Genomic DNA, 26,475 nt, shown 5'->3' with positions numbered 1-26,475 from the left:
CACGCTAAAAACCGCTGGTAATATCGCGAGCTCTCGACGCGCCCCTCGCAAATAAGTGCATTTACTTTGAGCCGGCGCGGCGCTCTCCTCATTTGTCCCGCCGCTTTTTCGGCCCCGTTCTTCCCTCGGCCGCGGTGCCGCGCGAAAGCATTCGGGCGTCCTTTCGTAACGGAATAACTGTTTTATCATTCGGCCAAACGATCTTTTTACGAGATGTTAGACGGATTGGTTTACTGGACAATGGCTAAACAATTGTTTGAAAAATCGCGATCGGTTGGAACCGCGGAGAATATAAAATACTCCCGACTTTTGAACCTTTTTGTCCCCGAGACTTTCGAGACGGAATCGTCGTTTTATCGTTACTGTAATGTCTCCCTAATTGACGATCACATTGTCCACAAAGATGGACAATTCGGGAAGAGGAGACACGATTATTCGAGTCTTGCGGCTCGTTTTTATAGTTATTGACGATCGGTAATTATAAAAAAAACGGGTCGCGAGGCTCGAATAACCGCGTCCCCTCTTCCCAAATTGTCTATTTTAGTGCACAATTTGGACGACAATTAGGGAGACATTACTGTATTCTCGTTTCGTTCATTTTTCATTCGTGGGGAAAATCCTTCGGTACAGAAGAAAATAATACGTAAAGAGAAACAGAATAAAATGTATAGAAAAGATTTCGACGAAATTTTTAGCGCTGCGTTTAATATATCGAGATCCATAGAATTTGCATTTCCATTACGAACTCGGATAAAAAGTTGTCCTATTTTTAAATGCGTTCGAATAATTTCGATGGACTCTCCTCCCCTCTCGGGCGATAATTCGTCCCTTCGTAAAAGCAACAACTTTTTCCTCCCACGAACGCAATCTTTCCGATGATATCGTCGGTCTCCTTCAAAGGAGCCTCGGGTTTAGGAATTCCTGCGCCGTTGCGCATTACCATCTACTTAACGGCGAACTAACACGGGGAAACTCGGCCCTAAGTTTTCTATTATTCAAAAATAAGCTCTCCTCCGAGAGCCTTTCATCCTACGGCGGGCTTTTACATCCGCGGGCCAGCCCCTCTCTCTCTCTCTCTCTCTCTCTCTCTCTCTCTCTCATTCTTTATATTTTTCTTTCTTTGTACGCGCCTTTTTTCTCTCCACGTTACTCTTCGGCCGATCGCTATCGCCGCCGCTTCTAGGTCAGTGCTAACCGCGTGTTTGCTCTCCTCTTATTACTTATCGTTCCTGTTCTCGTTCCTTTGTTTTCGACTCTTTGATAATTGTCTTACACGCGGCGTTTGCACAGCGCTTCCCCGCTCGCCGATCCGCCTCGCGGTTTCGTTCTCCTTCGTGGCTCCATAGAAATCGCACGGGAATTTGTTGTTGCCATAGGAGAACCTGTGCAAACGTTTTCCGAACGTCTCTGCGGCTTCGATGTATGAAAATAATTGGAAAACCTGCGGTGAAATGAACGTTTGTGCCCGCGGGACTCGGTATCGCAGAAAATTTCATGCGAACAGCCTACCGGCAGAGGCTGTAATATTAAAGAGGCCTGGATTCCTGTGTCCGATCGGTGCACACCGTTTCTACTTGATGTGACTTTGAATTTCAAAGGCTATTTTTTCCGATACAGAGTACAATAGGCGAATATTTCATCGCGAAGTTCAACTTCGACACGCTCGAATGTACCGCTCGATTTACGTGTCTGATCATTGCGTGCCGCTTCTACTTGCCGCGAGAACTCTTCAGAGAAGATCTTCTGCGATACAGAAAATAGACAGAAATTTAATTGCAACCTTTTAACACGCTTCAGTGGACCGCGCGTCTGACCATTGCGTGCTGCGTCTACTTACGATAACGGCTCGTTAAAGTTTCATTTCTTCGGAGGCAAAAATTTCGTTCTATATTTCCAGCATACTTTGACGCAAGAAATCTCTGCTTCCTGCTCCTTTTACTGTACCAAAATTCTTGATCTCGTGTCGTGTCTCTCCGAAAATCTACTTTCAGTAGTAAGAACGAGCTGTGGCCCGACGGGAACGTTCGGACACAAGCATCCCACGGCTTAGAAGAATCAATTAAACTTTCGAAAAAGTAATCGCCCGATTATATTAACCCGGGGTGTCCGATAGAATTTTCCGGGTCAAGTCCCGGCGCCCGTCCAGAAAATTGAGTTCAGCTAATTAACATTCAACTTAATCCCTCCCGGAAGTCTAAGTAATTGAGAAAACGTTCCGGGGACCAGCGGCCCGGCGTGTTTGTAAAAGTTTGGAGTACCGGCACGGATTTGCTGGCTGCTGCCCTGTGAGGGACAGTTAATCCCTCGTCTGTATCTACATCTACAACGTTGCGTCACTACGGTGCCCTAAAAAGTAACGAACTAACAATCCGACAGTCTTTTTAGTACTTTTCACCTTTTTTTGATGGCACAGTAACTCGGCACAGAATCTGTTGACCGACGATCAAGTTTGACCGACGATAACTCCGCGAAAAATCATCTTAGGATCACGAAATTTCTTTTAAATCGAAGCTTGAAATCTCTGCTTTAAGATACTGTTCCTGAATTTTAAGTTCGATGCACCTTCGCTATTGTAACCCTTTAAATTTAAGACCATGTTTGTCACATTGAAGATTGTCAAGTTCGACGAAGTGCACAGACTTTGGAAAATTTTTCTCGATGATGCCGTTTACAGCAGAACGAAGTTCGATCCTTCCTCTTTAATTTGAGAGAAAATGAACGAAGCTGCGATTTTTTCTCGCAAAGTTACAGCGTTTTAAAGTAACCCTTGTTACGTCAACTTGGAAATTTTCAATGTGACAAACATGGCCTGTCATTCGAAGGGTTACAATGGTGACGGTGTGTAGAACTTGAAATCTAGAAACAGTGTCTTAAAGTAGAGATTTCGATCTTCAATTTAAATAAAAATACATTGTCCTACGATGATTTTTCGCGGAGTTATCGTCAATCGAATTTGGCCAATTATTTTCAATATGCTTCGATCTTTTCGAGCAGCGTTATAAACAAATTCGTATTTATATAAAAGACATCGACGTATAATTCGAACGTTTTAAGAACTACGATATAGATAAAAATACTATTTAATTCGTCGACAACTTCGGATGTTGCTTTAAGAAGGCACAGCAATTCACGCACTCACCCTAGCATTTTACTCTCTAATTGACGCTTAGATTGCGCACAAAAATGAACAATTTGGGAAGAGAAGATACGATTATTCGAGCTTTACGGCTCATTTTTATAGTTACAAACTGTCAACAACTGTAAAAACGAGCCGCAAGGCTCGAATAATCGCATCTCCTCTCCCCAAATTATTCATTTTTGTGCACAATCTGTGCGTCAGTACTCTGATAATGCAAATGTTTCCGATCATACCGAAAGTGTTTAAATAAAAGTCGCCGGCTTCCGGAGCGATGTGTAGCTGCGTGACGAGCCATTTTTCACGCGATCCTCTCACGGATCATTTGGCGCGGAGATTCGCCGAGTCGTCTCGATTTTTCCCGCCTCGCCGGTCGATCGAAGGGATTCGGTGGTTCAAGGATCGAAAATGATCGGCGTTAAATTGCGAGGCCGGCGTGCCTATCGGCGGGGCAGGGGAGCGGGTCGCGACGTCATTATCGGTGATCGCGGGTCGCGTAAATTATCGATACGTGACTGAGGCGCTTCGCGAACGTTTTACTCGGCGAGCATTCGCGGAACGAGCTTTGTCTGCAGGCGGACGCTCGCCCGGCACGAATCGGGGCCAGGGAAAAAGTATCGGAGACTGCGAGGCGATTTCTTGTCGCGCGACAATCGCTTTGTGAAACTCGTGTCGGATGAATTATTTCGAGTGTTCCGCTAATACGCTTACCAATTTAGGGGCGCGATGTCGGGGCGCGCGCCGACAGTCGCTGCCCGGCCCCGAGTTTACAGGATAAGACGGATTTATACTCCTACGCGAGCGAGCCAACTTCCTCTCTAATTACCGAACTGCAGACGTTCGCGCGCGCGCGCGCCGAACAAATTGTTGCGCGATAGTAACTCGCGCGAATTAAAGTCGCGTGAAATTCGCCCGACTCTGTTTGCGCCGCTGTCCGGGGCCGGAATGAAATAAAAGCCTCGTGAAAAACTGCGCCCCGAAGTTCACTACCTGACAGGATTTTTAGACGATCCCGTGTAAACGCGGAAAATCCACAGTCCAACAATTACTCGGGGAAAGTTTAATTGCGTTTGAAATCCGGGCACGGGAGACAACCGTGTTACATTCGTTATCGAACCATCTCTTTGCCGAGAGAACATTATATCGCAGCCTGGGCAATTGAAACAGGTACGCGGAGAAATTGGACTTGAATTGGGACATTTAGCGCGGCGCCTTTTGCCTTTTTCTCTCGAGCGTGATTAACTTTACATTCGTCCGTACGAGACACGTCAGATTTCTGTATTTAAATTCAACCAATTGTCTACTTGTTCAAATGAAACACGTAACAGACGGAAGTTCCGAAAATAGCGCAGAAATTGTTTCAATATTTTGATACCGAATTCGCGAGATTTCCTACGAAGCTTGCGCGAAAGCTTAGGAAAATAAATTGGCTCTTATATCGATAAAAGTGGCGTTTGAAATTTACCTTGAAATTTATTTAAACGAAACGTCGCTCGAACTGCTAAAGTGCTTCTTAGCAGCGAAAAAACTCCCGAAGTCCGCCGAGAGGGCACCGTAATTGGCCCCCTCCGGCCTAGATTATTTCTGGAAAGCAGAGATCGAGGTTTTATCGCCGGTCCAGCAAAATCGAAGAAGCAATCCGGATTTCACCTGTCGTCCAGAACGAAACGGCCGCGCGTTCCGCCATGAACTTCGGTTTATAGTACACGTTCCTGCTGTTTATCGAGGCCAAATAGTAGCGTTATGCGCCGGTTCGATGCCGTTCGTTAAACCGATTCACTCGAGCGACGGTCCGGCTCGAAACTTCCAAGATACACGTACGGCTCTCGTAGCTGCCGAATTTGGCCCTGAATTTCGGCAGCCGAATTCGGCCCTGCCGCCGTTTCCACCTCGCGTCCGCCCACCGGAATATTAATATTAATCGAGCAGTTCGCTCCTCGGCGCGATCCTGATGAGAACCGAAGGAGTCGCCGGTCGTAAAAGTTTCATGCGCGGCAACTGTGTCGAGGCGAGTCCTTCGCGGCGACAGGACCTTTCAATTTCAACTGCGTCCGTGGAAAGCTTCCAACGGGTCCCGCAGATAAACCTCGGATCCTTCGAAAGCTCTTCGCACACTCTCGGCCGCGCGGATCGTTTGCTTTTCTTGCCGCGGGGCGAGGGGAATGCGACCGCCATTCCATTCCAGCCGGCGCCGGGACAAGCCTTTTACGATTTCGTTAAATAAATGGTCCACCGCCGGTTTCATTGCATTCATCGGCATCCGCCGGCCGGCAACCGAACAACGGCTCCCTTTAGAATTTTCAATTCTCCGCGCCCCGATTCCTTCGGATGTTTTCGAAATATTTCGGAGCTCGTTTTGTCTTCAATTTGCGAGATTCGGGGCAGAGATTGGACTCATGGAATATTGGGTATTGTTTCCAGGAGAACGTGAATGATTTTTACGGAGGATAAAGGGTTCTAGGGCTGTCGTATTATGCGGAGTATTTATCGGACGTGCGAATTTTGAATGTACGATTTACGAGACGTAAAATGTTTGCGATTTAATCGTTCGATTGGACGGATTCGGAGTGAATTATATCAATGATCATGTTTGGAGGATACAGCGCAGAGTTTCCAGAAGAGGCTGATCAAATTTGAAAGTTATTGTGCCAGGAAGAAAGCTACCTGGAACTGTCGTATTTCACGTAATAATTTCCAAAATCTCGAATCAGTAATGACTACTTCACGAGCTTCGCTAAAATGCTTGAGATTTAACTTCGAATTACGAAAATTCTGGATAAACTGTATCGATAAACCCGTGCAAAATTTCCTGAAGCGTTTCCAGAAGAGGCCGATTAAATTTGCAATTTATTCCGACAGGAGAAAGCTGCCTGGAACAATTATATTTCGAAGAATGTTTATCAGGCGTTCGAACGTTTAATGTCCGATTTAGAAGCCTCGGTAAAATGTTCGAGATTTAATCATCGAATTAGACAGAATTCAGAGCGAGCCATACTAATGATCGGGTTTGTAGGGCTCGGCGCAGTGTTCCTGGAAGAGGATGATTCGGTTTCCGACTGATTTCGACGGAGACGGAAATCCTGGAACTGCGATATTCCGCAGAGCGATCCGTGTTTCCACAGACCGTCCCGCGGACGTGGCATCTTCCTCTTGATCCGGCCGCAAGGATGACAGAATCCTGATCGTGGGACGTCTGCACAGCTCGCCATTAGTTGTATACACTGTACACCGGCGCCCATAAATCTCCAAACACAGGCATCAGAAATACAGAGAATTACGGTGCAACGATACCGGAGAATTCGGACTTTGCGAATTGTTAATATCGCGGGCTTGTACTCTGCTCGAAATTTCCAGCCGGAAGTTATTCAATTTGTGCGGAGAATAGAAACTCGTGGCATACCTGAACGCATTCGAAATCGATCGTTAAAATTCTTAAAAAATATAAAATACAACGTTGCGATATTCCTTGCAGGAGAAATAGAATTTTCGCATCGCTTTGCCATCGCTTTGCCATCACTTTGCCATCGCCAAATGACGATCGCCAGATCAAATAACCGTACCAGATGACTATTTACATTTTTATTCGTTCATTTGTTTATTGAATGCGTACGGAATGTTGTCCATTAGTTGTAAAATCACAAAAAAGGAAAAAAGAAGGTACAGACTATACGAAATAACTGTATAAACTAGTATATTAAGATTAGTAAACCGTGCGAGCTAATTCGTTTCGAAATTTAACCCTTTGCACTCGACTGGCGACCCTGAGGCACCGCTAAAATTGTTATATCACGTTCGAAGATCATTTTTATATCATCGAAGCTTAAATCTTAAACATTATTAAAAGTGTAACCGTTGCATGAATCGCGAGGCTCAATTTCGTATGCATCAAAATGCACCTTGTCCTGCAAAATGGAAATACTGTAAGTCGGAAAAATAATCTTAGATTTCCGGTTAAAATGGCTTCGAGCGCAAAGGGTTGATAAATCGTTTTTTTTCGGGGGAACGAAGAATAAAACGTATTCGATGAATAAAGAAGCGAGCTTCGTTGGGAATAATTCGTTTCGAAATTCAATAAATCGTTTTTCGGGGGAACGGAGAATAAAACGTATTCGAAGAATAAAGAATTTCGATATTGGCAGAGCGGACTCTCGAGTTTCCGTCGCGTTTCATCGACGTGCGTCGAATCCAGAAATATGAAAATTAAGTCAACACGAGTTTGGGAAAATCGTGGAATTTCCGGGACTGCGATTCCCGGAGAGAAAAGAAAAAAAAAAGAAAGACAGTTTCGCGGAGGAGGGAGCTTCGCGCTCGGGTCTCTCGCGGGAAGTGCATCGGTGCACGTATCGAGAAACCGGAAAGTATTTCCGGGTAAGATAACAGCCGGAAGTTTCGAGCGGAATTAGCGGTAAGCGAGGGAACTTGCTATCTGTTTCGTGTGAATTTCACGGGGCGGGACGTGTCGCGCTGGAAATTCCGTATCTGGATAAAAATTTTGCTCATCTCGGTGTCGGCGTCGGCCCATCGTTTCCGAGGGATAAGTTTTCCATTCTTCGTAAGCCCTCGACAAATTCTCCGTGGCTCGGCGGGCGCGCGTCCCCCGGCACAGAGTCGGGAGAGATTCCTATAGAAGGCGATATCTTCTTTCAGCTATCCCTTCTCACAATAGACCCCTCGGACGCCGCGCGATTCGATACCGGGGTCGTTTGAACGGGCCAGACTCGCCGTCGGTCCACCGCCGGTTCCTTCTTCTTCTTCTTCTGCTTCTTCTTATCCGTATTTTTGCTTTCATCCAGCCCAATATCCGTCATTCCGTTAACTTCTCGTCGATCTCCAGCCTCTCGGAGACATACAATTTTCCCGAAAGCGCTTCTCCCGGGAACATTTTTCGAAGACGATCGCGGACCGGGGAAAACGCTCGTCCGACGGACGAGTTCCGAGTTCCGCGCTTCCTTCGCCGCTATAAATTATGAATCGTGGCAGAGGCGATGCTCGGAAAGTTCCCGCTGACATTTCCCAACGTCCGGCCGTGGATTCTGCGACGGGAACCGGAGATGGCCTATCCGACACCTTATCGATTCTCCGCGGGGTTACGATCCCCCTGCCAGATGACCAGAGAGGACACTACTCCTTCGACGATTTTACGAGCCGGAGATCCGCTCGGTTTAACTGCGTCTCCCGACGATTTTATGCCCGCTCGTCAGCCGGATCGCGGAACCCCGCCACTAAAATCCTCGTGAACGCGACGATAATCCTGGATGCATTTATTCCCTCTTGTCCTCCAACTTTATGAACTCCGAATTGATACTAAATATCGTTTCTCCGCGGCCGCTCTCGCCGATAGTTATGTCGCTCGAGGTTTACAAACTCGCTCGCGATCATTTTCATAGACCGCCGACGGTGTCCTGGCGACGACGAATCGATCGTGGAAGCTGTCTTTAAGACGTCTGCGATACGACCCCGAGAACGTTCTCCTTGCAAAGAATTTCTCGAGATTTTTATTCCGGGGATTATTGCGGTGACAGCTTCGGACATTTGGCTAAAAAGTATGCTTTTACTGGCAAACCAGTTACTTGAAAAATTGGATAAAATTGAAGCAATTCGTTCGATGATCACTTGTTTCATTTAATCGAATATTTTACATCGCAACTGCGTGGTTACAGTAAATTCTCTCTAATTCGTGCTCAGTTTGTGCACAAAAATTGAAAAAATTTGGGAAGAGGAGACGCGATTATTCGAGCTTTGCAGCTCGTTTTTATAGTTATTGACAATCGGTAATTATAAAAAAGAGCCGCCAGGCTTAAATAATCGTGTCTCCTGCTCCCAAATTATCAGTTTCTGTTTGCAAGCTGAGCGTGAATTAGGGGGAGAATTTACTCTATTTTCTTATATTTTATCATTTCTCTTCGAATCGATTACTCTCCCAATAAATTCTTATTCGAACGGAGTCTTATTCTGATAAAAGTCGTTGCCTAGATAAATTTGCATTCGCTTGGATATATAGTCGAGAATATCGCTAATATAAAGTTTAACTCGTTAATCTTTTCATCTCCTATCCGTCTTTCGACCGAAATTTTACACAACTCCGCTCAAGTCTTCTCGCGCAACAAACATCCGGTTATCATCCGATGGCCAATGGAACGATTCAACGATATCACGGATCGTTTGGAACGAGCACAAGTGAGACGTCAGGATTTTCCGGGCTATGCTGGTATTTTTTTTTCTTTTTTTAGAAGAGAGAGGATCCGCGAAAGGGATGCGATCCTGTCGGTGGCAGAGTTTGCGATTCTGTATTATTAATGCTGACGCGTTCGTCCGGGAATAGCATCGAACCGGTGAAAAAGTGGACACCTGACTTATCGCTTCCCGCGTTTCCCATCGTTTCGCGCGGTGTAAGCACCCGTTACCTTGAATACCGTTCCGATATTATGAATAGTCCCCGGATCCGGATTTATTCCGGCGCCGCCGCGAGCAAAACGGATAGATACGGCGGCTTCTCTCACTCGTTCTTCAAGCTCGGCGACGCTTTATCTACAGTTCGGACGTTTCTATTTGCGATGCATCTTTCGGCCCGGTCGGCCAGGGCTATCGGGGAGAGCTGCTCCTTCGATTGGCGTGCGAAGGGGATACGACAGCGAAGGAGAAGCGGCGGTCCTTCCGCATCGTCGCGTTTCGCACCTTTGTCTCTCCGTAACACGCTTGACCGTGTCCACCGGAATTGCTCGCTTCGACGAGCCGTCGCGCCGACTATTTGTCTACGCGAATCAAACCGGTCGGCGAATAAAAGTGCCCCCGGGGTCGCAAATATTGGAGTTGGAACGGTCTCAAATACCGCGGGGTCTTTCCGATCGTTTAACGCTGCGCGCTGCCAAGACAAATTTCGACGGCGAAACGATCCGCGAAGAGGTTCCCCGACGTTTCAGACGTTCTCCCCGAGCATTTCCGACCGTCCATTTTCGACGGTGGCCCGCTTCGAGAGGATGGCTCTCGAGCCGTCACGCCGCGGGAAGATCGTCTAATGAAAAAAGTATTGCATGAATAATGAACCTGGAAAGCGCTTTATAACCAGCCAATGACACCGGGTCCTCTTTACGGGCACTGCTTTATGGCTCGTCAAGAAATTCATTGTTTCTCTCAGGGATCACACGCTCTGGCATCTAGTCTCGGAGTGACCTAATCTCGGATCATTAACCCGCGAACGACTTTGAAACCGCTGAACCGGAATTACGCGCTTTATGCCGCGTTAATGCAACGCTGCAATTTCTCCGGCCAATTTACGCTCGGCAATTCGGTTTTTTAATATTGCGTTTATGAAAGCCGAGCACGCCGGGCCAGTTGATTAGTCAATTTTTTTCCACGATGCCTGTAGTCGCTTTCATCCGGTCGGCACAATTTTATAAACTTTCCAAAGAACTCGTCATTATTTTCCCCGCTTCGGCTTCGATGGAGTAGAAGCGGCTATTCATCCTTGCTTGCAAAAGAGCTAATTACACCTTTTTTTCTATCCACGCACTCGAACTCGGTTTTGCGAGTCGTATCTTCGGGACAGCTTTTTTTGTACAATTTTTCTTACAATTATGTCGTCGCCACAGGCGGAATGTCGTCTTCGATGCGAGGAGCACGATTTCTGCATTATTGAACTGCGATTTTTATGCGATTACGGTGAAAATTATGGTAAAAAGAAACCGAGAAATTCGACGTATTATTTGAAATTATGAGAATTATTATCGGACGAAAAAAATACTCGTGCTCCGCTTCTACAGTAAATTCTCTCTAATTGACGCTCAGCTTGCAAACGTAAACGGACAATTTGGGAAGAGTAGACACGATTATTTAAACCTGGCAGCTCGTTTTTATAATTACCGATTGTCAACAACTATAAAAACGAGCTGCGAAGCTCGAATAATCGCGCCTCCTCTTCCCAAATCGTCCATTTTTCCTTCCACGCTGCGCGTCGATCGGGGAGAATTTGCTGTATGTCCTTTTTGTGCGGGAAGAAATCGACGAGTAGGCGTCGTACGTGGAGGTTTAATCGTGACGGATCGACTGTTGGCGAGCCGGGAACTGTTGGAACAGCTTGCCGGCGCTCGATTCGATAACAGGAAAGATTGTGCGTCGGAAGGGAGCCTCGCCTCGTGCCAGAAACCCGGCTCCGAGCATCCCTGAAATTTGCAAGACTCTCTCCGTGGATCGCGTAAACCGGCTTCGCGCGGCTCTGCACACATCGTTCACGTGTCTCGGGGAATTTTCCAGCCGCGGAAATCGAATTTGCAACGGGGCCCGAATCCGCCGGATGTGTTTGCCGGCATCCATCGCGTCCGGAAATCGTGTTCTTTAATCATTCAATTGAATCGTTGCTGGAGGCCTCATTCGTTCCCGTCGAAAATTCGCGGCAGCTCGCGGAGGGCGGACGCCTCGGAATTCGCGGATTCGCCTCGAGAAACCTGTGCTTGTCCTGATCCGCCGTCTCTGCCAGCCACCCCGGAAGTATCAGATTATCGATCGCACGGCTTGCACGTCGCGCGGTGCTCTGGGAACTCGCTTTCTGCGACCAAAATTGTTTTAACAGTTCTTCGAGGTTTCGGATCGCGGTTTAGCGTGACGTCGAATTGGTCTTGGCTGAAAAATATGCACGGTCGAGCCTCGATAACTCGAACCTCTTTAACCGGAGAATCTCTATAAAGCGAACATTTTGTTCGTTCCAATCAGCTATGCTGCAAAAATCTCTATAAATCGATATACAGTAATGTCTCTCTAATCGACGCCCAGATTGCGCACAAAAGTGGAAAATTTGGGAAGAGGAGATACGATTATTCGAGCCTTGCGATTTATGGTTATAAATTGTCCACATAAAAACGAGCCGCAAGGCTCGAACAATCGTACCTCCTCTTCCAAAATCGTCCATTTTTGTGCACAATTCGAGCATTTTGTGTCCCATCACTTGGGAAGACATTGCCGTATTTCCTTCGAGTTCGAACGCGTCCTCTCGTCTCTGCGACTCGAATTTAGAGCAGTCGGATCCTCCGCAATTTTTTCTTGTGAGATTTCGCGTTCCAATTTGTAGATGAGCGACGACCGCGCGTCCGCGAACGACGCGCGGAAATGATTCGCGAACGGCCATCCTAAAAGGCTGCGATCCAATAAAGCTTGGAGCAGCGTTCGCCGTGGATGCCCGGGTTCTCTACTATCGCCTCGCTCTCGTAGACTTTATTCAACGCCCGGATACTTTGTTGTAGCGTGACGGTAACGCGTGAAACGGGACACTAAACATTTACGGCCGACGCGGAAAATTATTTGCCCGTCTAATGGCCGACTATTCAGTCCCGTTTCCCGGCGGGCCCTCTGCCGCTTCGGCGCGCCCCACGCCGACGGCGAACGCCGTTTCGAAGACTCGGCTAAAAGCCGAATGAATTTCTTTCGCTCGCGTACTAATGAATCGCGGGCCTCGGACATCGTCCCGGCTGAAAATAACGCAGAACGGTCCGCCGTGAAATCTTCGGCGCGTCAGAAGTTCGCGACATTCGTCTAGAATTGTAACGCGATAAACTATTATGATAGGGGGGAGGGGGGGAAGAATGTGCCGTGAGACGTTCAAAAGTGTCTCCGCTATCTTCGAGTCGCTTCGGACAAATTTATTCAAATTATACTTTGCCCTCTTTAACGTCTCTCCCGCTGTAAACGATTAATCTTCATTGTCCCCCGAATTAGCGACATAAAAGATTCATGCTCAACGGTCTTCCTATTATGACGCAAGAAGTAAAACACCATGGACCTTCGTACGCCAAAGTACCGTGAAACGTTCGGTAATTTCTCCGCTTCTTCAAGTTCCGCGATCAAATTTTATTTGCGCTCGTCTCGGTCTCGCTCTCCTTTTGCTGTATTTGATTATAAATTATTAATCCTCGTTGTCCCTCGAAGTAATCACAGAAAAAGATTTACAACATTGTTCTCGTTATCGCTTTGTATCGTCGCCAGATCGCGGATTCGCATGCGGAATAACAACGCGACGTTAAAATTCGAACAAAAATCTGCATCGATTGCAAGGAGCAATTTTTTCCCGCATTTACAGAAGCTGCGTTGCTCTCGTTCTTTGATCATTCTCGCGAGTTGAAAATAAAGCGAGCATCAGGAGCAGATCGTTTATAATGTTTCTACCGTTTTGTATCCGCTCGATTCGCCGTAAATATCGCGAATGCTGTCGAGCTCGAATATACAGGCAATTCCTAAAGAAACCGATCTCGAAACAGTAACAAAAGAAAGAAAATCGAACGTATGGCGGACTAAAGTGGAACCGTGTGAATTAGCAAAACTGTCGCGCGCGATGTTTAATCCGGGAAAGAAATAATTACGTAGAAAGCTCGGATAGCTTCTGCGAGCGTTCGCAGGACGGCCAGGGTGAGTTTTGTGCCAGCAGGCGGAGTAATATCTCGGAACAAGAGGTGGTTCGTTCATCAAGATCAGGTCGGAGGTTGCTTTTAATTCAGGGAGCTAGGTAAAATGTCGGTGCCGTTCGAGTGTGTAACGATTTTGTTCGAAGCGAGCGTTCGGGGGTTTTGTTGAACGTGTCCTAAATGCGGACGCATCACGGCGCTTCCGCTTTTCTTCACCCGAAAGAGTCGTTCGCCGCACGTGGTAAAAAGCCGCCGTTTCTTTCTATAGCATCCTATCTCGAGATGCCTGTGTGCGCCGTTCGTTATTGTTCACCCGCTCCACTTCTGCTGATCTCGGCCCCGAATATACACTCCCTATCCCGTTTCCCGCGGCGGATCCTCGGTTTTCTCTCGATCGTTTTCTCGCCGCTTGCCGACCGTTTACACACCGGCGACCGAGACAATATCGCGGGAACAAGGGCGCCGAGACGCCGCATCTGGATATTACAATTACTTTTAATATACTCCGAAGAGGAAAGGGTCCCAAGGCCGGGACGCAATCGATGCGATCGCGGGAACGCTCGAACGGGAGGAGAGGCGTCGGCTGAACGAAACAGCTCGAGAATAACTGCGAAACGAGCTAAGGACGGGCCGCGATAAAACCGTTTCGCAACGAAGTTACCAGCCTTCGGGAGGAGCTCGTCGAATTTCCGTCGAGGTTTTGCATCGAATTTGCCGGTCGAACGTGCGCACTTTCGATTTAAATCGACGCGGAACGACGCGTTGAGAGAAAACACATCGTCGAACAACGTTTCCGGGCTAATTGGAGAGAGAGGAAACTTCGCATTCCGAGATCGCTTTAGTTTTATAAAAAAAAAACCGTGCGTTCGCGAAGCTGAATTTTCGGCGAAACGTCAAACATTGTCGCGGGGGGACTCGCGACCGAAACGTTTAACGCACGGTGGTTTTAAAAAATGTTTGATTCGCCGGTAGCCGAGGGAACGGGGTTTCGCTTCGACCCGAAAATTGCCTATCAAAATGCAAATCCGCCCGGACTTCCGGGATTCTACAGAGAAGTCTTCGGGACAAATTATAAAATACGAATCCCGATACTGTTCAAACGAGGCGTCGCCCGGCGCCTTTTTTAATTCTCCGGGACCTTTCGCGGCCGCGAAAGCGGAATTTGATTTCGTCCCGGTGCCGTCGGGGGATTGCCAATAAAAATGTAAATTTGCATAAACTTCCGCGGTGTAGCGATGATAAATTCGACGGCAGTCAATTTAGGTTCCCGTGTTCAAGAAGATTGCCCTGGCGGGTGTGAATGTCGTCGACGTCGACGTCGTCCTCGTCCTCGTCGTCGTCGAATGTCGAGCAGCTAAAAATGTGTCTGGCTGACGCGAGCGTGAAAACTGAACACGCGACGGGACGAGGCACCCTCCCCGTTTTTGGTTGACGTGGGCGAATATCGAGCGAAGACGCTCGAAGGACAATATATTATTTTGGTCGGAAGGGACGCGGATTATTTAAACGGATATATCCTCGAACGGGATTCGGCCTCGGAAGCGCGGCTGGATGGCGGAGAGAAAGAGGATAAGGGAGGCGCAGTAAAGACAAAAGTCGATTGGCTTCCGAAGGTGGATTCCAATACCATGAATGGACTTTTAAGCAGGCATGCGTCAGTCCCTTCCTACATCCCTCTTTCGTTCTCCGCTCTTATCAGCATCACTCTCTTTCCGCGCACCTTTCACCCCGTGTCAGAAGAATCTTCTGTCCGACCTCGTTCCCGTTTCTACGCGCGCGTCTCGCCGCGCCGGAATATGGAGGAACAGACGGGTCCCGTTAATTAACAGAGCATTTGCCGATTCCCTTTCGGCCGAGCCGGTCGAATGAATAAATTATACGCCGGAGAAGTTTTTACAACGGCGGTGTGAAACGCGGGCGCGAAAATTTGCCGACCGACGAGCGGTCGGATTCCGAGGCTTATAACACTCGCGTTGAAGAAAAATTAATTGAATTTCCACCTCGTCCTGGCTGGAACGAAGCAATCGTTTTTTTAAAGAGTCGCAATTTTCGTTTTATACGGCGATCAGCTGGTTTCTTTCGCGTTGCTTTTCTTGGGGCGTGGCGTCCGGGCTCCTTGGTGGCCTATATCTCCGGCAAGGGTGCGGAAAGGTGCTATGCAAAATTTGGTCCAGATCGGTCAAAGGGATCAGCTGTTACCGAGAAGCGTGCAGACGGACATTCTACTTGAATTATCACAAAGTGTCAAAGGGACGAGATCGGAGGAGTTGGGTTATTCAAGTTTAACGACAGCCTTTATTTTCTGCAGAGGGCTAGAGTGTAACTATGCAAAATTCGGTCCAGATCGATCAAAGGGTTTAGCAGTTAACTGCGAACACGTGCAAACAGACGGAACGCGTCGAATGAGACGAGCTGATCTCTCGTCGATTGTAATTGGAACGAAATGGCTGATCATTTTATACGCGACGAGTTATTCGAACCGCAGGTGAACGACTGTAAAATGTCGTGTCTCTTTAATCGAGAGTACGTAGAACAGGTTAGGCTTACTTCCTACCACATGAATACATACGCCTATGTCAGCATGCGATCGTAACTACGATCCTGCTTTGACGCGGCTCCAGTTAATGACCTTTGAACAGACTCGCGCCGCGGTGCTGGCTGCGGATATTTGTTTAGAAGATACTCCAGCATCCGGTTCACTGCGCCAACCTTTCGCAAATGTTTGTGCATATGTGGCAACGCGATCTGCGATGTCGGATGAAAATCGAAATTAGAAAAAAAGATAGGAGTGAGTTTTTAATTTTTCGCTATCGCTGTCTCTCGCGTTAAAAATAGTAGAACTTTAAATTAATTTTGCAAAGGAACCGTGGACTATTTTTTAATGGAAATTATCACATCAAAAAGAGTGAAGTCTCCTCTTTAAAACGCACTAAAATGAGTTTCGATACGATACTCCGCTCCGGAGATATTATAAGTTGAAAATAGGGGTGAGTTTTTAATTTTAAGCTATCGCTGTCTCTCGCGTTAAAAATAGTAGAACTTTAAATCAATTTTGCAAAGGAACCCTACACTATTTTTTAATGGAAATTAGCATGTCAAAAAGAGTGAAGTCTCTTCTTTAAAACGCACTAAAATGAGTTTCGATACGATACTCCGTTCCGGAGATATCATAAGTTGAAAATAGGGGTGAGTTTTTAATTTTTCGCTATCGCTGTCTCTCACATTAAAAATAGTAGAACTTTAAATCCATTTTGTAGAGAAACCGTAGACTATTTTTAAATAAAAACTAGCTTGTCAGAAAGAGCGAAGTCTCCTCTTTAAAACCCGTTGATAAATTGAAATAAATAAACGTATAAATAAGAAAAAGCCCACGAAAGATCCCAGGCCGACTGTCGCTCCGACACCGAATTCCGTTAGTCTCGAGCCGGAGCAAACAGCATCAGCTTCGTCACTCGATGAATTCCTATGCAATTTTAATGCACGTCGGCTCGCAGAACGGTCGACAAAAGACAAGCACTGTGTTTCGCCGTGAGCCGGCGATGGAGATTTTTCGAGGGCCGAAAGAAAAGAAGCGCTCTGGGAGAGACTCTCTCTCTCTCTTTCTCTGGGACGTCGGCCAGGAAAAATGTTCTCACATGAATTGTATCCTTTGTGAAGTGCCATTAATTTCCCACCGTGGCCGGTTCCCTCGGTAACTTTCAGCTCTATACCGTCCCTAGTCGTCTCATTTAACCGGCAGCTCTCGATTCAACGAGCCTGGCCTGATTCCGTTTATCCGAGATAACCGAGGCCCGAATGTAAGTGGAAATTGAGTTCACTTGAGCCGTGTGACGTAACACTTAAGACCTTCTTTTCGAGGGCGCCCGCTGAAACGCGGAGGCCCGCCGGAGGACCGATCCTGCTCCAGCCTCCGGTATTAATTAACTGGACGACCACGCGGTTGTCGGCGCGACCGAAACTCCGCCGGAGCTATCAAACTTTCCGCGACGATCGCTCGATCGCGACGTAATTGCCGCGTAAGCTCGGAGCCCCTATAAAATTCCGTTGAATTTATCGGGGGTTGTTTCGTAATCCCGCATAAATGCCGAGTCGATTTACCTTTCTGATTGGTTCGATTTGTAACGAATGGAAGCCGATATCCCGGCAATTGGCCTGATTGCCGAGAAACTTCGCCGAGGAGGCGTTCGTTCGACGCGCGATCGCGTCGCGGAAAGCTCGAGACGGTCGCGCGGCGCGCGGCTGTTTTCGCCGCTTCGTTTCGACCCGAGGTTCGCGACAATTTCAACTTCACTTGTTGCTCGCCGCCGCGCTGGACGCGTCAATTCTCTCGGACTTTCCGCTCGGTGTTGATGCTCCTCGATTTCTAGAACCGGACTTCGCGTTCCCGAGAATCGACGACGTTTTCGCAGGCTCGGCAGAGAGCCTCGGCGAAGACTCGCTCTCGACACGTCGCAAATTGGCGAGCAGCTTTCGGAGATTCGAACTTCGAAATTGCGATCGAGAAACTCGTTCGAAGAAAGCTAAAGAGAACGAGAAGCCCTGTCAAAGATAACAATGTCGAAATGATTTATGCCCCGGCGGCGAGTTCGCGGAGGAAACTGCGGGTGAAACCAGTTTCACCGCGAATCGAAGCGCCAAAAATGATCGTCCCGGTTAAACGACGCGCGAATACACGGAGCAACAAAATCGGAGAATCGAAGTACTTTTAAATTACAGTCAAGAAATTCGTTCGAAGGAATCTGAGGAAAGGCAGAGCTTTGTTAGGACGCGGACAAATTTAAATAACACATGTTTTCATAAAAATGGTAAATCAATTCGTCGGACGACCGAACGACGAGCGACAAGGGCCCACGGTCGAGGCCTGAATTTGTCGGCAGCGAAACGTCGACTCTGTATAATCATTACATAATCATGCGATAGCCTAGAACGGCAGAAATCGAAACCCGCCTCTGTTTATTGTTAACAAGCGCAAGTACTTCGCTGCAAAGGAATAGGTCGATGCTTTTCCAAAGCTACGCAACAACTGGCAACGAGTACACACTTCGAGGATCCTCGACAGCCAATACCACTAGGAATCGAGTCACGAAAAAAAAAAAAAAATGATTCGCCATCGTTCCGGCGAAGCGACGCGCGAATGCACATATATCGCAACAAAATCCTGTGCCGCGGCGGCGAAAGGAGGCCGGATCGCCGGGAAATCCGGCGGAATTCGCGTCCAGTGGCTCGCGAACTTCTCGACGTGGATTTCGATGATTTTGGATCGTATCCAAGAGTTCAGCGAACGATGCGCGGATCCGCTGTCGGTTCCAATAGAACGGCATCGATAATTAGAGAATCCGCGGTGCCCGCGAAAAGCACGGAGCTCCGCGGCGCTGCGCTGTGCTGCGTGACCGTCCTGCTGGAATTCTGATACCGATATCGATCCTAATCTCCTTACGGGAGTATGTTGCACGCTGACACGAGCAGATGATTTACGAGGCCGGCCTCGGGTCAGACGACCGAGCCAGAGATTCTATTGTCCGCTGGATGCCGACTCCCACGCTCGGCCTCTCCGCCTCTCTCTCTCTCCCTCTCTCTCTCTCTATCTCTCTCTCCCTCTGTCTCTCTCGAAGGCAGATATTCGGATGGCTTATGTTCAATGCACCGTTGCACCGGCACGCGATTGCGTTCACGGATCCCGATCACCTTGGCTCATCGTGTAATGGATCTCGAGGAAAAGAGAATCTCCTGGGAATTGGATCCCGCTGCTAGGAAACGGAGCTACGTCCCATTCACGTCTCGCCCGGGACTTCTTCAGCAGGAAATTTACCATGGGCAATCTATTACCAGCTCCTCGGCTTGTTTGAAATGTTTTTATTGCCCGTCGAGATTGAAAAACACTCCGCGCGAAATTATTCCGCCGCCCGGCGCGCCCGGCATTAATTCGCGCAATCAATGTCTGACGTCAGCGCGGCCGACACGCGGCCGACGAGCCTTTGTTGTTTCAGCACGGGACATCCGACTCCGATATGCCGAAATTAATTTAAACAGCGATCTCGTACGGTGACAGATAACACACGGACGATAAGGGGATCTCGTATGATCCGCGCGCGATTTCCGTCGCGTAAGAATTTACGCTTCTCGTGTTAACACGGTATTTACGATCTAGAACGCGTTACTTTTTAGCATTTTGGTTGCAAATTTTGTTGTAAAGATTTGTTCGAGGAATTTTATACAGAATTCTTTTATGCAGAATTGCCGAGATCTGCGAGAAAGCTTTTTTAAATTTTCGTTGCTGACTCGGATAAAAAATTTAAAGAACAAGAGTTTATTTTGTTTTCTCTTTTGTCATTTCAAGTAATAGCAAAATTAAAAGAACGCATTTTAGCTAATATCCGGTAGACTTAGTCCCTCTGTCATCGAAGAAAAAGATCTGAATCATTTAAGTACAATTTATAGAAAAATCGTCGCGTTTTAAACGATTCACGAACGCTTTTGTGGGCCGCTGTACCTCCAAAACGTAAAATGAAATAGGATAATCGATCTCTTGAAAGTTCTAGATTATAACAACCGCTTAATCTCCGACGAGGTTGGAGCAGAGGCGTCGATTCGAAGGGAAAATCCCGACCACCGATGAATGCGCCGGTAACCGGTAACAAGTTGCGAAGAATCGAATAAATCAGAGTTCGCGAAGTTTTCACTTGGCCGGGGAAATCGGTTCCGGTCGAATGGAAATTTCGATCGCCGTTGGTCTCGCCGCGAACGCTTTGAAAAAGTTCCCGGGTTCCGGCTATATTGTTTTAATACGACGGAAGCTTAAGACGCGATCCCGATTTGATGAAAGTTCGCGTGAAGTTCGACCGTTCCGGATACCGTCGGCACACCCCGCGACGGAAAACATCGATCCGCCGGCCGTCTTTTTATCGGGCCGCGTCGAACTTACATAATCGCGGCGGCGAACGATTGTGAACCGTGTCCGAAAGTAATTTCGGGCTCCCTCGGCGATCGAATGGAAATTAGAGGAGAGACCGTGGCCCCGTTTTCGTTTACGTAAGTGCGGGAGAGACGGGGACGACGAGAAGTGGCGACTTCGCGAGCGGGACGGAGAACTGTCTTCTGCAACTTTGACAGAGCCAGAAGGAGCTTTATTTAGGAACACGCTCGGTAAGCGTCGCCGAGCGCTCTTCAGGGACTCGAGAAATGGGGCACAACCTTTCAAATCAATCGTCGCCGACAGTGTACCGGCCGGTGCCACTCGTGATTTAAAATTTGTAACGCGAGCAGCTTTGAATTCGTGCCCTGCACGCTCGCCGGTCCGGGCCTGGCCGGGCCTGGACGCATCCGACGCTTTCATTATTTATTAACGATGAATTATTTATCGCGCGCGCCGGCCTCTTGAACCGCCTTTTGCCTCCCTGTATCCGACCCCATAAATTTCCCAGCGGATCAACTAGCTGCAGTCGCGCGACCTCGCGAACCAGTCGACCTTGCACGCTGGTCAACGTCTCTAATTAGCTGGCAAGACGTCTTTAATTAACCAGCCTTCGAACCTCTTTCCGCCGCGCGAGTAACGCGACTGCGCTCGTCGCATCCCGGAAATGCGCCTGCAATTAAATCCTCCGTGCTTCTGGCCGACCGAACTTGCGGGCCGACGGACTCGTTCATTAAGAAATCCATTAAGCGAGGACAAGACGTCTGACTCGAAAGAATTTTGGTCGATTCGTAAGCTAACTGTTTGGAAAACCGAAATCACTTTCGCAACGACCGAATAGATTCAAGGAAAACGTACAAAAATGCTTTAAGATCACTTTTTCTCTGCGTCAGAGTAAGACTTTTGAAACTTCACCTTCTAATTGTTCGAATTTCGAATTATCACTACGACTTCACATTCTACACACTTTAAGGAAATAAAAAAGAAAGTCGAGTCTTTTTAACCATTCGGATGGTGTCCCGCCTGGAATAAAATTGAGACGTTCAAAATCCGAGGAATTGAACGCAACAAAAGTCGCGTCGCAGACTTCTATATCTTCCGTATCTTCTGCAAGTTTCTGCAAACATTTTCGTGCGCTTCTTTCGAAATTAAATTTCGCGGAGGGATTTTTCTTGGCGGCGGAAGCGAATTGTTATGGTGGTATTTTTTCGGAGCAGACTGCAGAGCAGCGCCGGGGAGGATTTCTCCGCGAGACTTTTGGTAACCTAGTTCCTCCTCGTTAGTGGATGGCTCTACACATGTAACCTGTCCTAACAAGGGAAGGAAAAAGTAGGAGATCGGCCACCGGAGATTTTCCTGGTTCGATGAGAAGGGAAGCCTCCCCATTTCTCGCCGGCACGTGGAAGGCTCCTTCATAAAGCTAGATGCCTTTTAGCTCCTAGCCTCACCCTCGACCTTCCTCCACCGTCTTTCACATTATTAACCCCCATTGTGCTTTGTTCCCGAACGTCGACAGAACTCGTAACACGGGGCCATCGCATTCTCCCAGTCGTCCCTGTCCCCGGGACAGGGCTAAGGAGTTCCGGCCACATGTTACGATCCAACTTACACGAAACGTCGAAGAAATGAGCGATCGTCGGCCGGCAACCAGGCCAATTACGGGGGGGGGGGGTGGAATCTCACGGAGCAGTCGTTCCCTGCGAACGCAGCACGACTCGGATCAAAACTCGATCAGCCCGTAGCACATTTTTCCAGAAACTCGTTCCTGGGATATTGTCGTCTATTGTGCGCGAAATAATGAACAGAATCGTCTTCAAACAAAACTCCTTTGGAATTTGCAATAGAGCATTCTAAACATTATGAATTGTGTTCGATTTTATTAGATTTTTGGAAAGCCTTCGAAGTGAGAATAGAAATATAAACATAGAAATATTAGTATTGTTGTTAAAAACAATGTAAATCATGTACATTATTATTTAAATATAATTTCACATAGTATAGTTATTTTTAAATGCACGTAAGTAGTAAGATATCTAGATAGAACACAGATTAAAACGTATAAGAAGTAGTAAAACCGAAGGTAATTTAATCTAGACATTAAATTTTATATTTATAAACAATATACGTTATATAAAATAATAGTTTGTCAGTGAATATAATTTTGAAACCTTTGAACATAAATTATTATCTACAAAAGTCTATAAAACCTGGACCGAGACGTGTTACGTACAACAAAACTGCAAATAATTTGTTATAAACATTTAATATCGTTCTGTAAACAATCTGTACTACGTATAGGACCGTATTGTCACTAAGTATAATTTTTTTCAATTTTTTAAAACAGATTTTATATGGACTGAAACGTATTAAAAATAGTACAATTTTAAATGCATTTTGCAAAGAAACTGCAAACTATTTTTTAATGAAAATTAGCACGTCGGGAAGAGTAAAGTCTCCTCTTTAAAACGCACTTTAGTGCATTCCGATACGATACTCCGTTCCGGAGATATCATAAGTTGAAAATAGGGGTGAGTTTTTAATTTTTCGCTATCGCTGTCTCTCTCGCAGACTCGGACCTCTCTCTCACTCCAGCGCACTGACCTACCATACGGACAGTAGCGCAGGTCAGGGTTTCATTCATAAATACTACTTTTACTATTAGTTTACGCATATCCAGCAGTTTCGGCAAATCAATGGGCCGCGCGAGGCGCGCTGCACCCCTCCGCTTTCAACCCTTATATCTCCGGAACCAATCGAGCTATCGAGATGCAAAATAGTTCGTTTTAAAGAGAAAGATTCCGCCTACGTCCTGAGTGCCTTGTCGTTAAAAAAGTCTCACCGCTTCCAAGTGAAATATGCAGTCAAAGTTCAAACTACACCGCGCGTCTCCTTATACGTGTGTGAGAAAGCAAAATAAAATAACTCTGTAGGTTTTTCCAAGGCAAAATAACGCATTTGACAATGCAAGCACGATGCGAAACCGATAAATACAGCAATCGTGTCGGCGCGGGTAACAAACCACCTTATTTAAACGGCTAATTGCACGGCGTGTGCGCGCGCGCGCCCGCGTAGCAAATTGGAAATAAGCATGGCGTGCACTTTACCTTAGTCACGGCGAAACATGGGGGATTTTCATGTCGGCGGAGTTCCCCGTCTCCAGCCCGGTTCAGGCGAGCTCCATTCCGAAGCTGCAGTATTACCGGAATTTCCACGGTCGAGTCCACTCCTACAGTAATTTTCATTATGTCCTCTGTTATTACTATAGTTCCTGGCGGAAGGAGGCCAGACACTACAATTTCCCAGCGAGACATTCCGTAACAGTGTTTTCGTTACTGCCTATATTTTCCCTGCACGGGAAAATATGTAATTAGACTTTCCCTTCGATTAGGCCGCGACGGCTATCCGCGCGCGTTCCGTCGCGGCTGCATTTTCCCTTCGCACTATTCTAGAAATGACGGGCCACGTGGAGGCAGGCCGAAAAGCCTGCAGGAAGCGTGCGAACAATGCGAGTGCCCGCGGAAGAGCTTGCTCGACGCTCGGTCGCGCGTCGCCGGATTAAAATCAATTTTCGCGATTCCGGAAGCTGGGACGGCCCCGAGTGAAACTCGGGACCGATAATAATCGGCGTGGTTCGTCGGGTGGTTTACTGCGAACAAATAACCCCTGACCTGCGAACGATCGTGTACCAAGTTGTCGCTCGAGGTTAAGACTCGCTGGCTCGTGGATCTCTCGGCGGGGCCGGAGGGGTGTCGCCGTTAAAGACACTCTCGGGGATCCTACGGCGCATCGATCCGACCGCCACGCCGTCCACGGCAGAGGCCACGCACCCACGGCGCACCCACACGCCCGGCCACTAACAGATAATTCTGTTTATTACAGATAAACTCCCGATGGTCGCTCGGGCCCGAGCTCTGCGACATATGGACCAGCAGCGACGTTCTCTGCTGCACCGCCTCGATATTGCATCTGGTGGCTATCGCGGTCGACAGATATTGGGCAGTCACCGATCTCAATTATATACAGGTTAATTAACGGCGCGTCGCGGTCGCCGGACAAACGGCCGGCACCCAGGAACCGAACGAATCGCGATATACTTACGTCAGGATCGCGTGCCGGGCTGCTCCCGCGCTGGGACCGCGCTCCAACTCGGGAGCCCGATTAGGACACGCCGCGATATTGATCCTAGAACGCGACTCGATAATCGGCCGCTCGACGGTGTCCCGTCCAGCCGTGGCCGGATCGCCGATCATTAAAGCGGAGGATGCAATTAGCGGGTCCGTTGCGTGCACCGTTCATCCCGGCGATCTTGCCTTCCTTTTTCCTTCCGCAAACACTTCGCCGGGCTCCAACGGGAAACCGTTTCACGATCCGGCAAACACTCGGTATTAAGACTCGGCGCTTTAGAAATTCTTTGCTAATTCGTGAAACGACTCCTGCAGTTTTAAGATACGGAAGTCGGATCTCGGCCGATTGTTTGCGCGTCCATCCGGTGTGCAAATGACCCTCTGCGCTCGAAGCCATTTTAACTGTAAATCTAAAATAATTTTTCGGATCTACGCTGTCTCTATTTTATATGACAGAGCGCATTTGACGCGTGTGAAATTGAGTCTTGTGACTTATTCGACAGTTATGCTTTTAACAGTTTTTCAAATCTAAATTTTCTTGAGGCAAGAATTGTTTTATATGATACATGATATGATATATATGATATAGACATTTTTTAGTGGTGCCTAGAAGTCGAGCGCAAAGGGTTAACCCTTCGTTGTACCTAACGCCCTAAGGCGCCGTTCGCCGCCGGTCCGAATGCTTTACTCGAATCGATGCATCGTAATTTGTACCGCACTCTTTCTGGTTGACGCATCGAGCACTATCGCGGGCAGGTTATTTTATGCGGAAGTTGATCGTGAGTCGGCTAGAAAAATAATTTCGGCGATAACTCTTGTGGTTCATTTCTTACGATTTTCTTTTCTTCGGTGAATTTAAGTGTCCATTTACGAAAATACGGTGATCTTATCCTAATGATGGGCTTTCACGTCAAATAGTACAGATATTGCAATTAATTGGAACGAAATGCGTATTCTGGTAAACGGCGATTCAAGGTCATCATTTGCAAACGTTCGATAGAGAAGCGAAGGACCAGAATAATTTGCTAGCTTCGGACGGATATGCGGTTGTAGAATGGAACTGATAGCCATTTAGTAGCTTGATTTCGTGGAAGACCGTTCTGATTTCGGGCACAGCGGCGATTCCTATCTAACAATCGATCGAGTATAGCATCAATGACAGCGCGATGTTAAATCGAATCTAAATCCTCCCCTATCCCGATGCCGGTGCCCGCATGTTCGGGATAGTTCCCGGTCGGGGATTTCGAAAGGCAGGATTACGATGATATCCTTGTAGTTCGCGGAGCCGGCCATCTCGACGGAACAACTAGGTATATTGAAATAGTTCGGGGCAAGGGAACAGAGAGCACATTCGTAATTGCGATCGGGTTCGGATCCTCCTCTCTCTTGGCCTTTCGGCCTCGCGTAAAATTGGATTCTTCTTCATCGGAGAGTTTCAATAAACGACGGAATCGTCCGGCACGGATTTCGAGCGCGTCCGATCTCTGTTCCCCCGTATGATCCCGATAATTAAACGTCTCCCACCCCCACCCCCCGTTACGCAGACGCGATCGCTATCTCTAACGTCGACGAATAGAAAATGTTGTCGGATCGAACGCGGATCAAAATATAGAATCGCGCGATCAGGCCGAGGAAGGATTCCCGAGTTCGACGGAGTTTCAAGGAATGCTCTCTACTTCCAGGCGAGGAATCCGAGGCGGATCGGTATCCTGATTATCACCGTCTGGGTAGTGTCTTTAGGAATCTCGCTGGCGCCTCAACTCGGATGGAAAGATCCTGGTTATTTGGATCGTATATCGGACGGAACGTGTCTGGTGTCGCAGGATCCCGCGTACCAGGTGGGATCACGTTATCACAATATTCAGATTCAGATGCATTTTTTACATCGTTCCGTGGACATCGATCCGTTACACAGGA

General features: G+C 47.6%; 1 protein-coding gene across 1 annotated transcript in view; it reads left to right on the top strand.

Annotated features, from left to right (window-relative positions):
• 5-HT1 (serotonin receptor) overlaps positions 1-26,475 on the top strand; it is a 229,628-nt gene that overhangs the window by 198,720 nt on the left and 4,433 nt on the right. The window contains exons 5-6 of the mRNA XM_076521087.1: positions 24,314-24,457; positions 26,241-26,396. Of these exons, the coding sequence (XP_076377202.1) occupies positions 24,314-24,457; positions 26,241-26,396 (300 nt within the window). The remainder of the gene's footprint in view (positions 1-24,313; positions 24,458-26,240; positions 26,397-26,475) is intronic.

This window comes from Megalopta genalis, chromosome 4, assembly GCF_051020955.1.
Source record: "Megalopta genalis isolate 19385.01 chromosome 4, iyMegGena1_principal, whole genome shotgun sequence".
NCBI classification, from domain to species: domain Eukaryota; kingdom Metazoa; phylum Arthropoda; class Insecta; order Hymenoptera; family Halictidae; genus Megalopta; species Megalopta genalis.
Note: the sequence above shows the minus strand (reverse complement) of the source record. Positions and strands in the feature narration are given on the sequence as shown.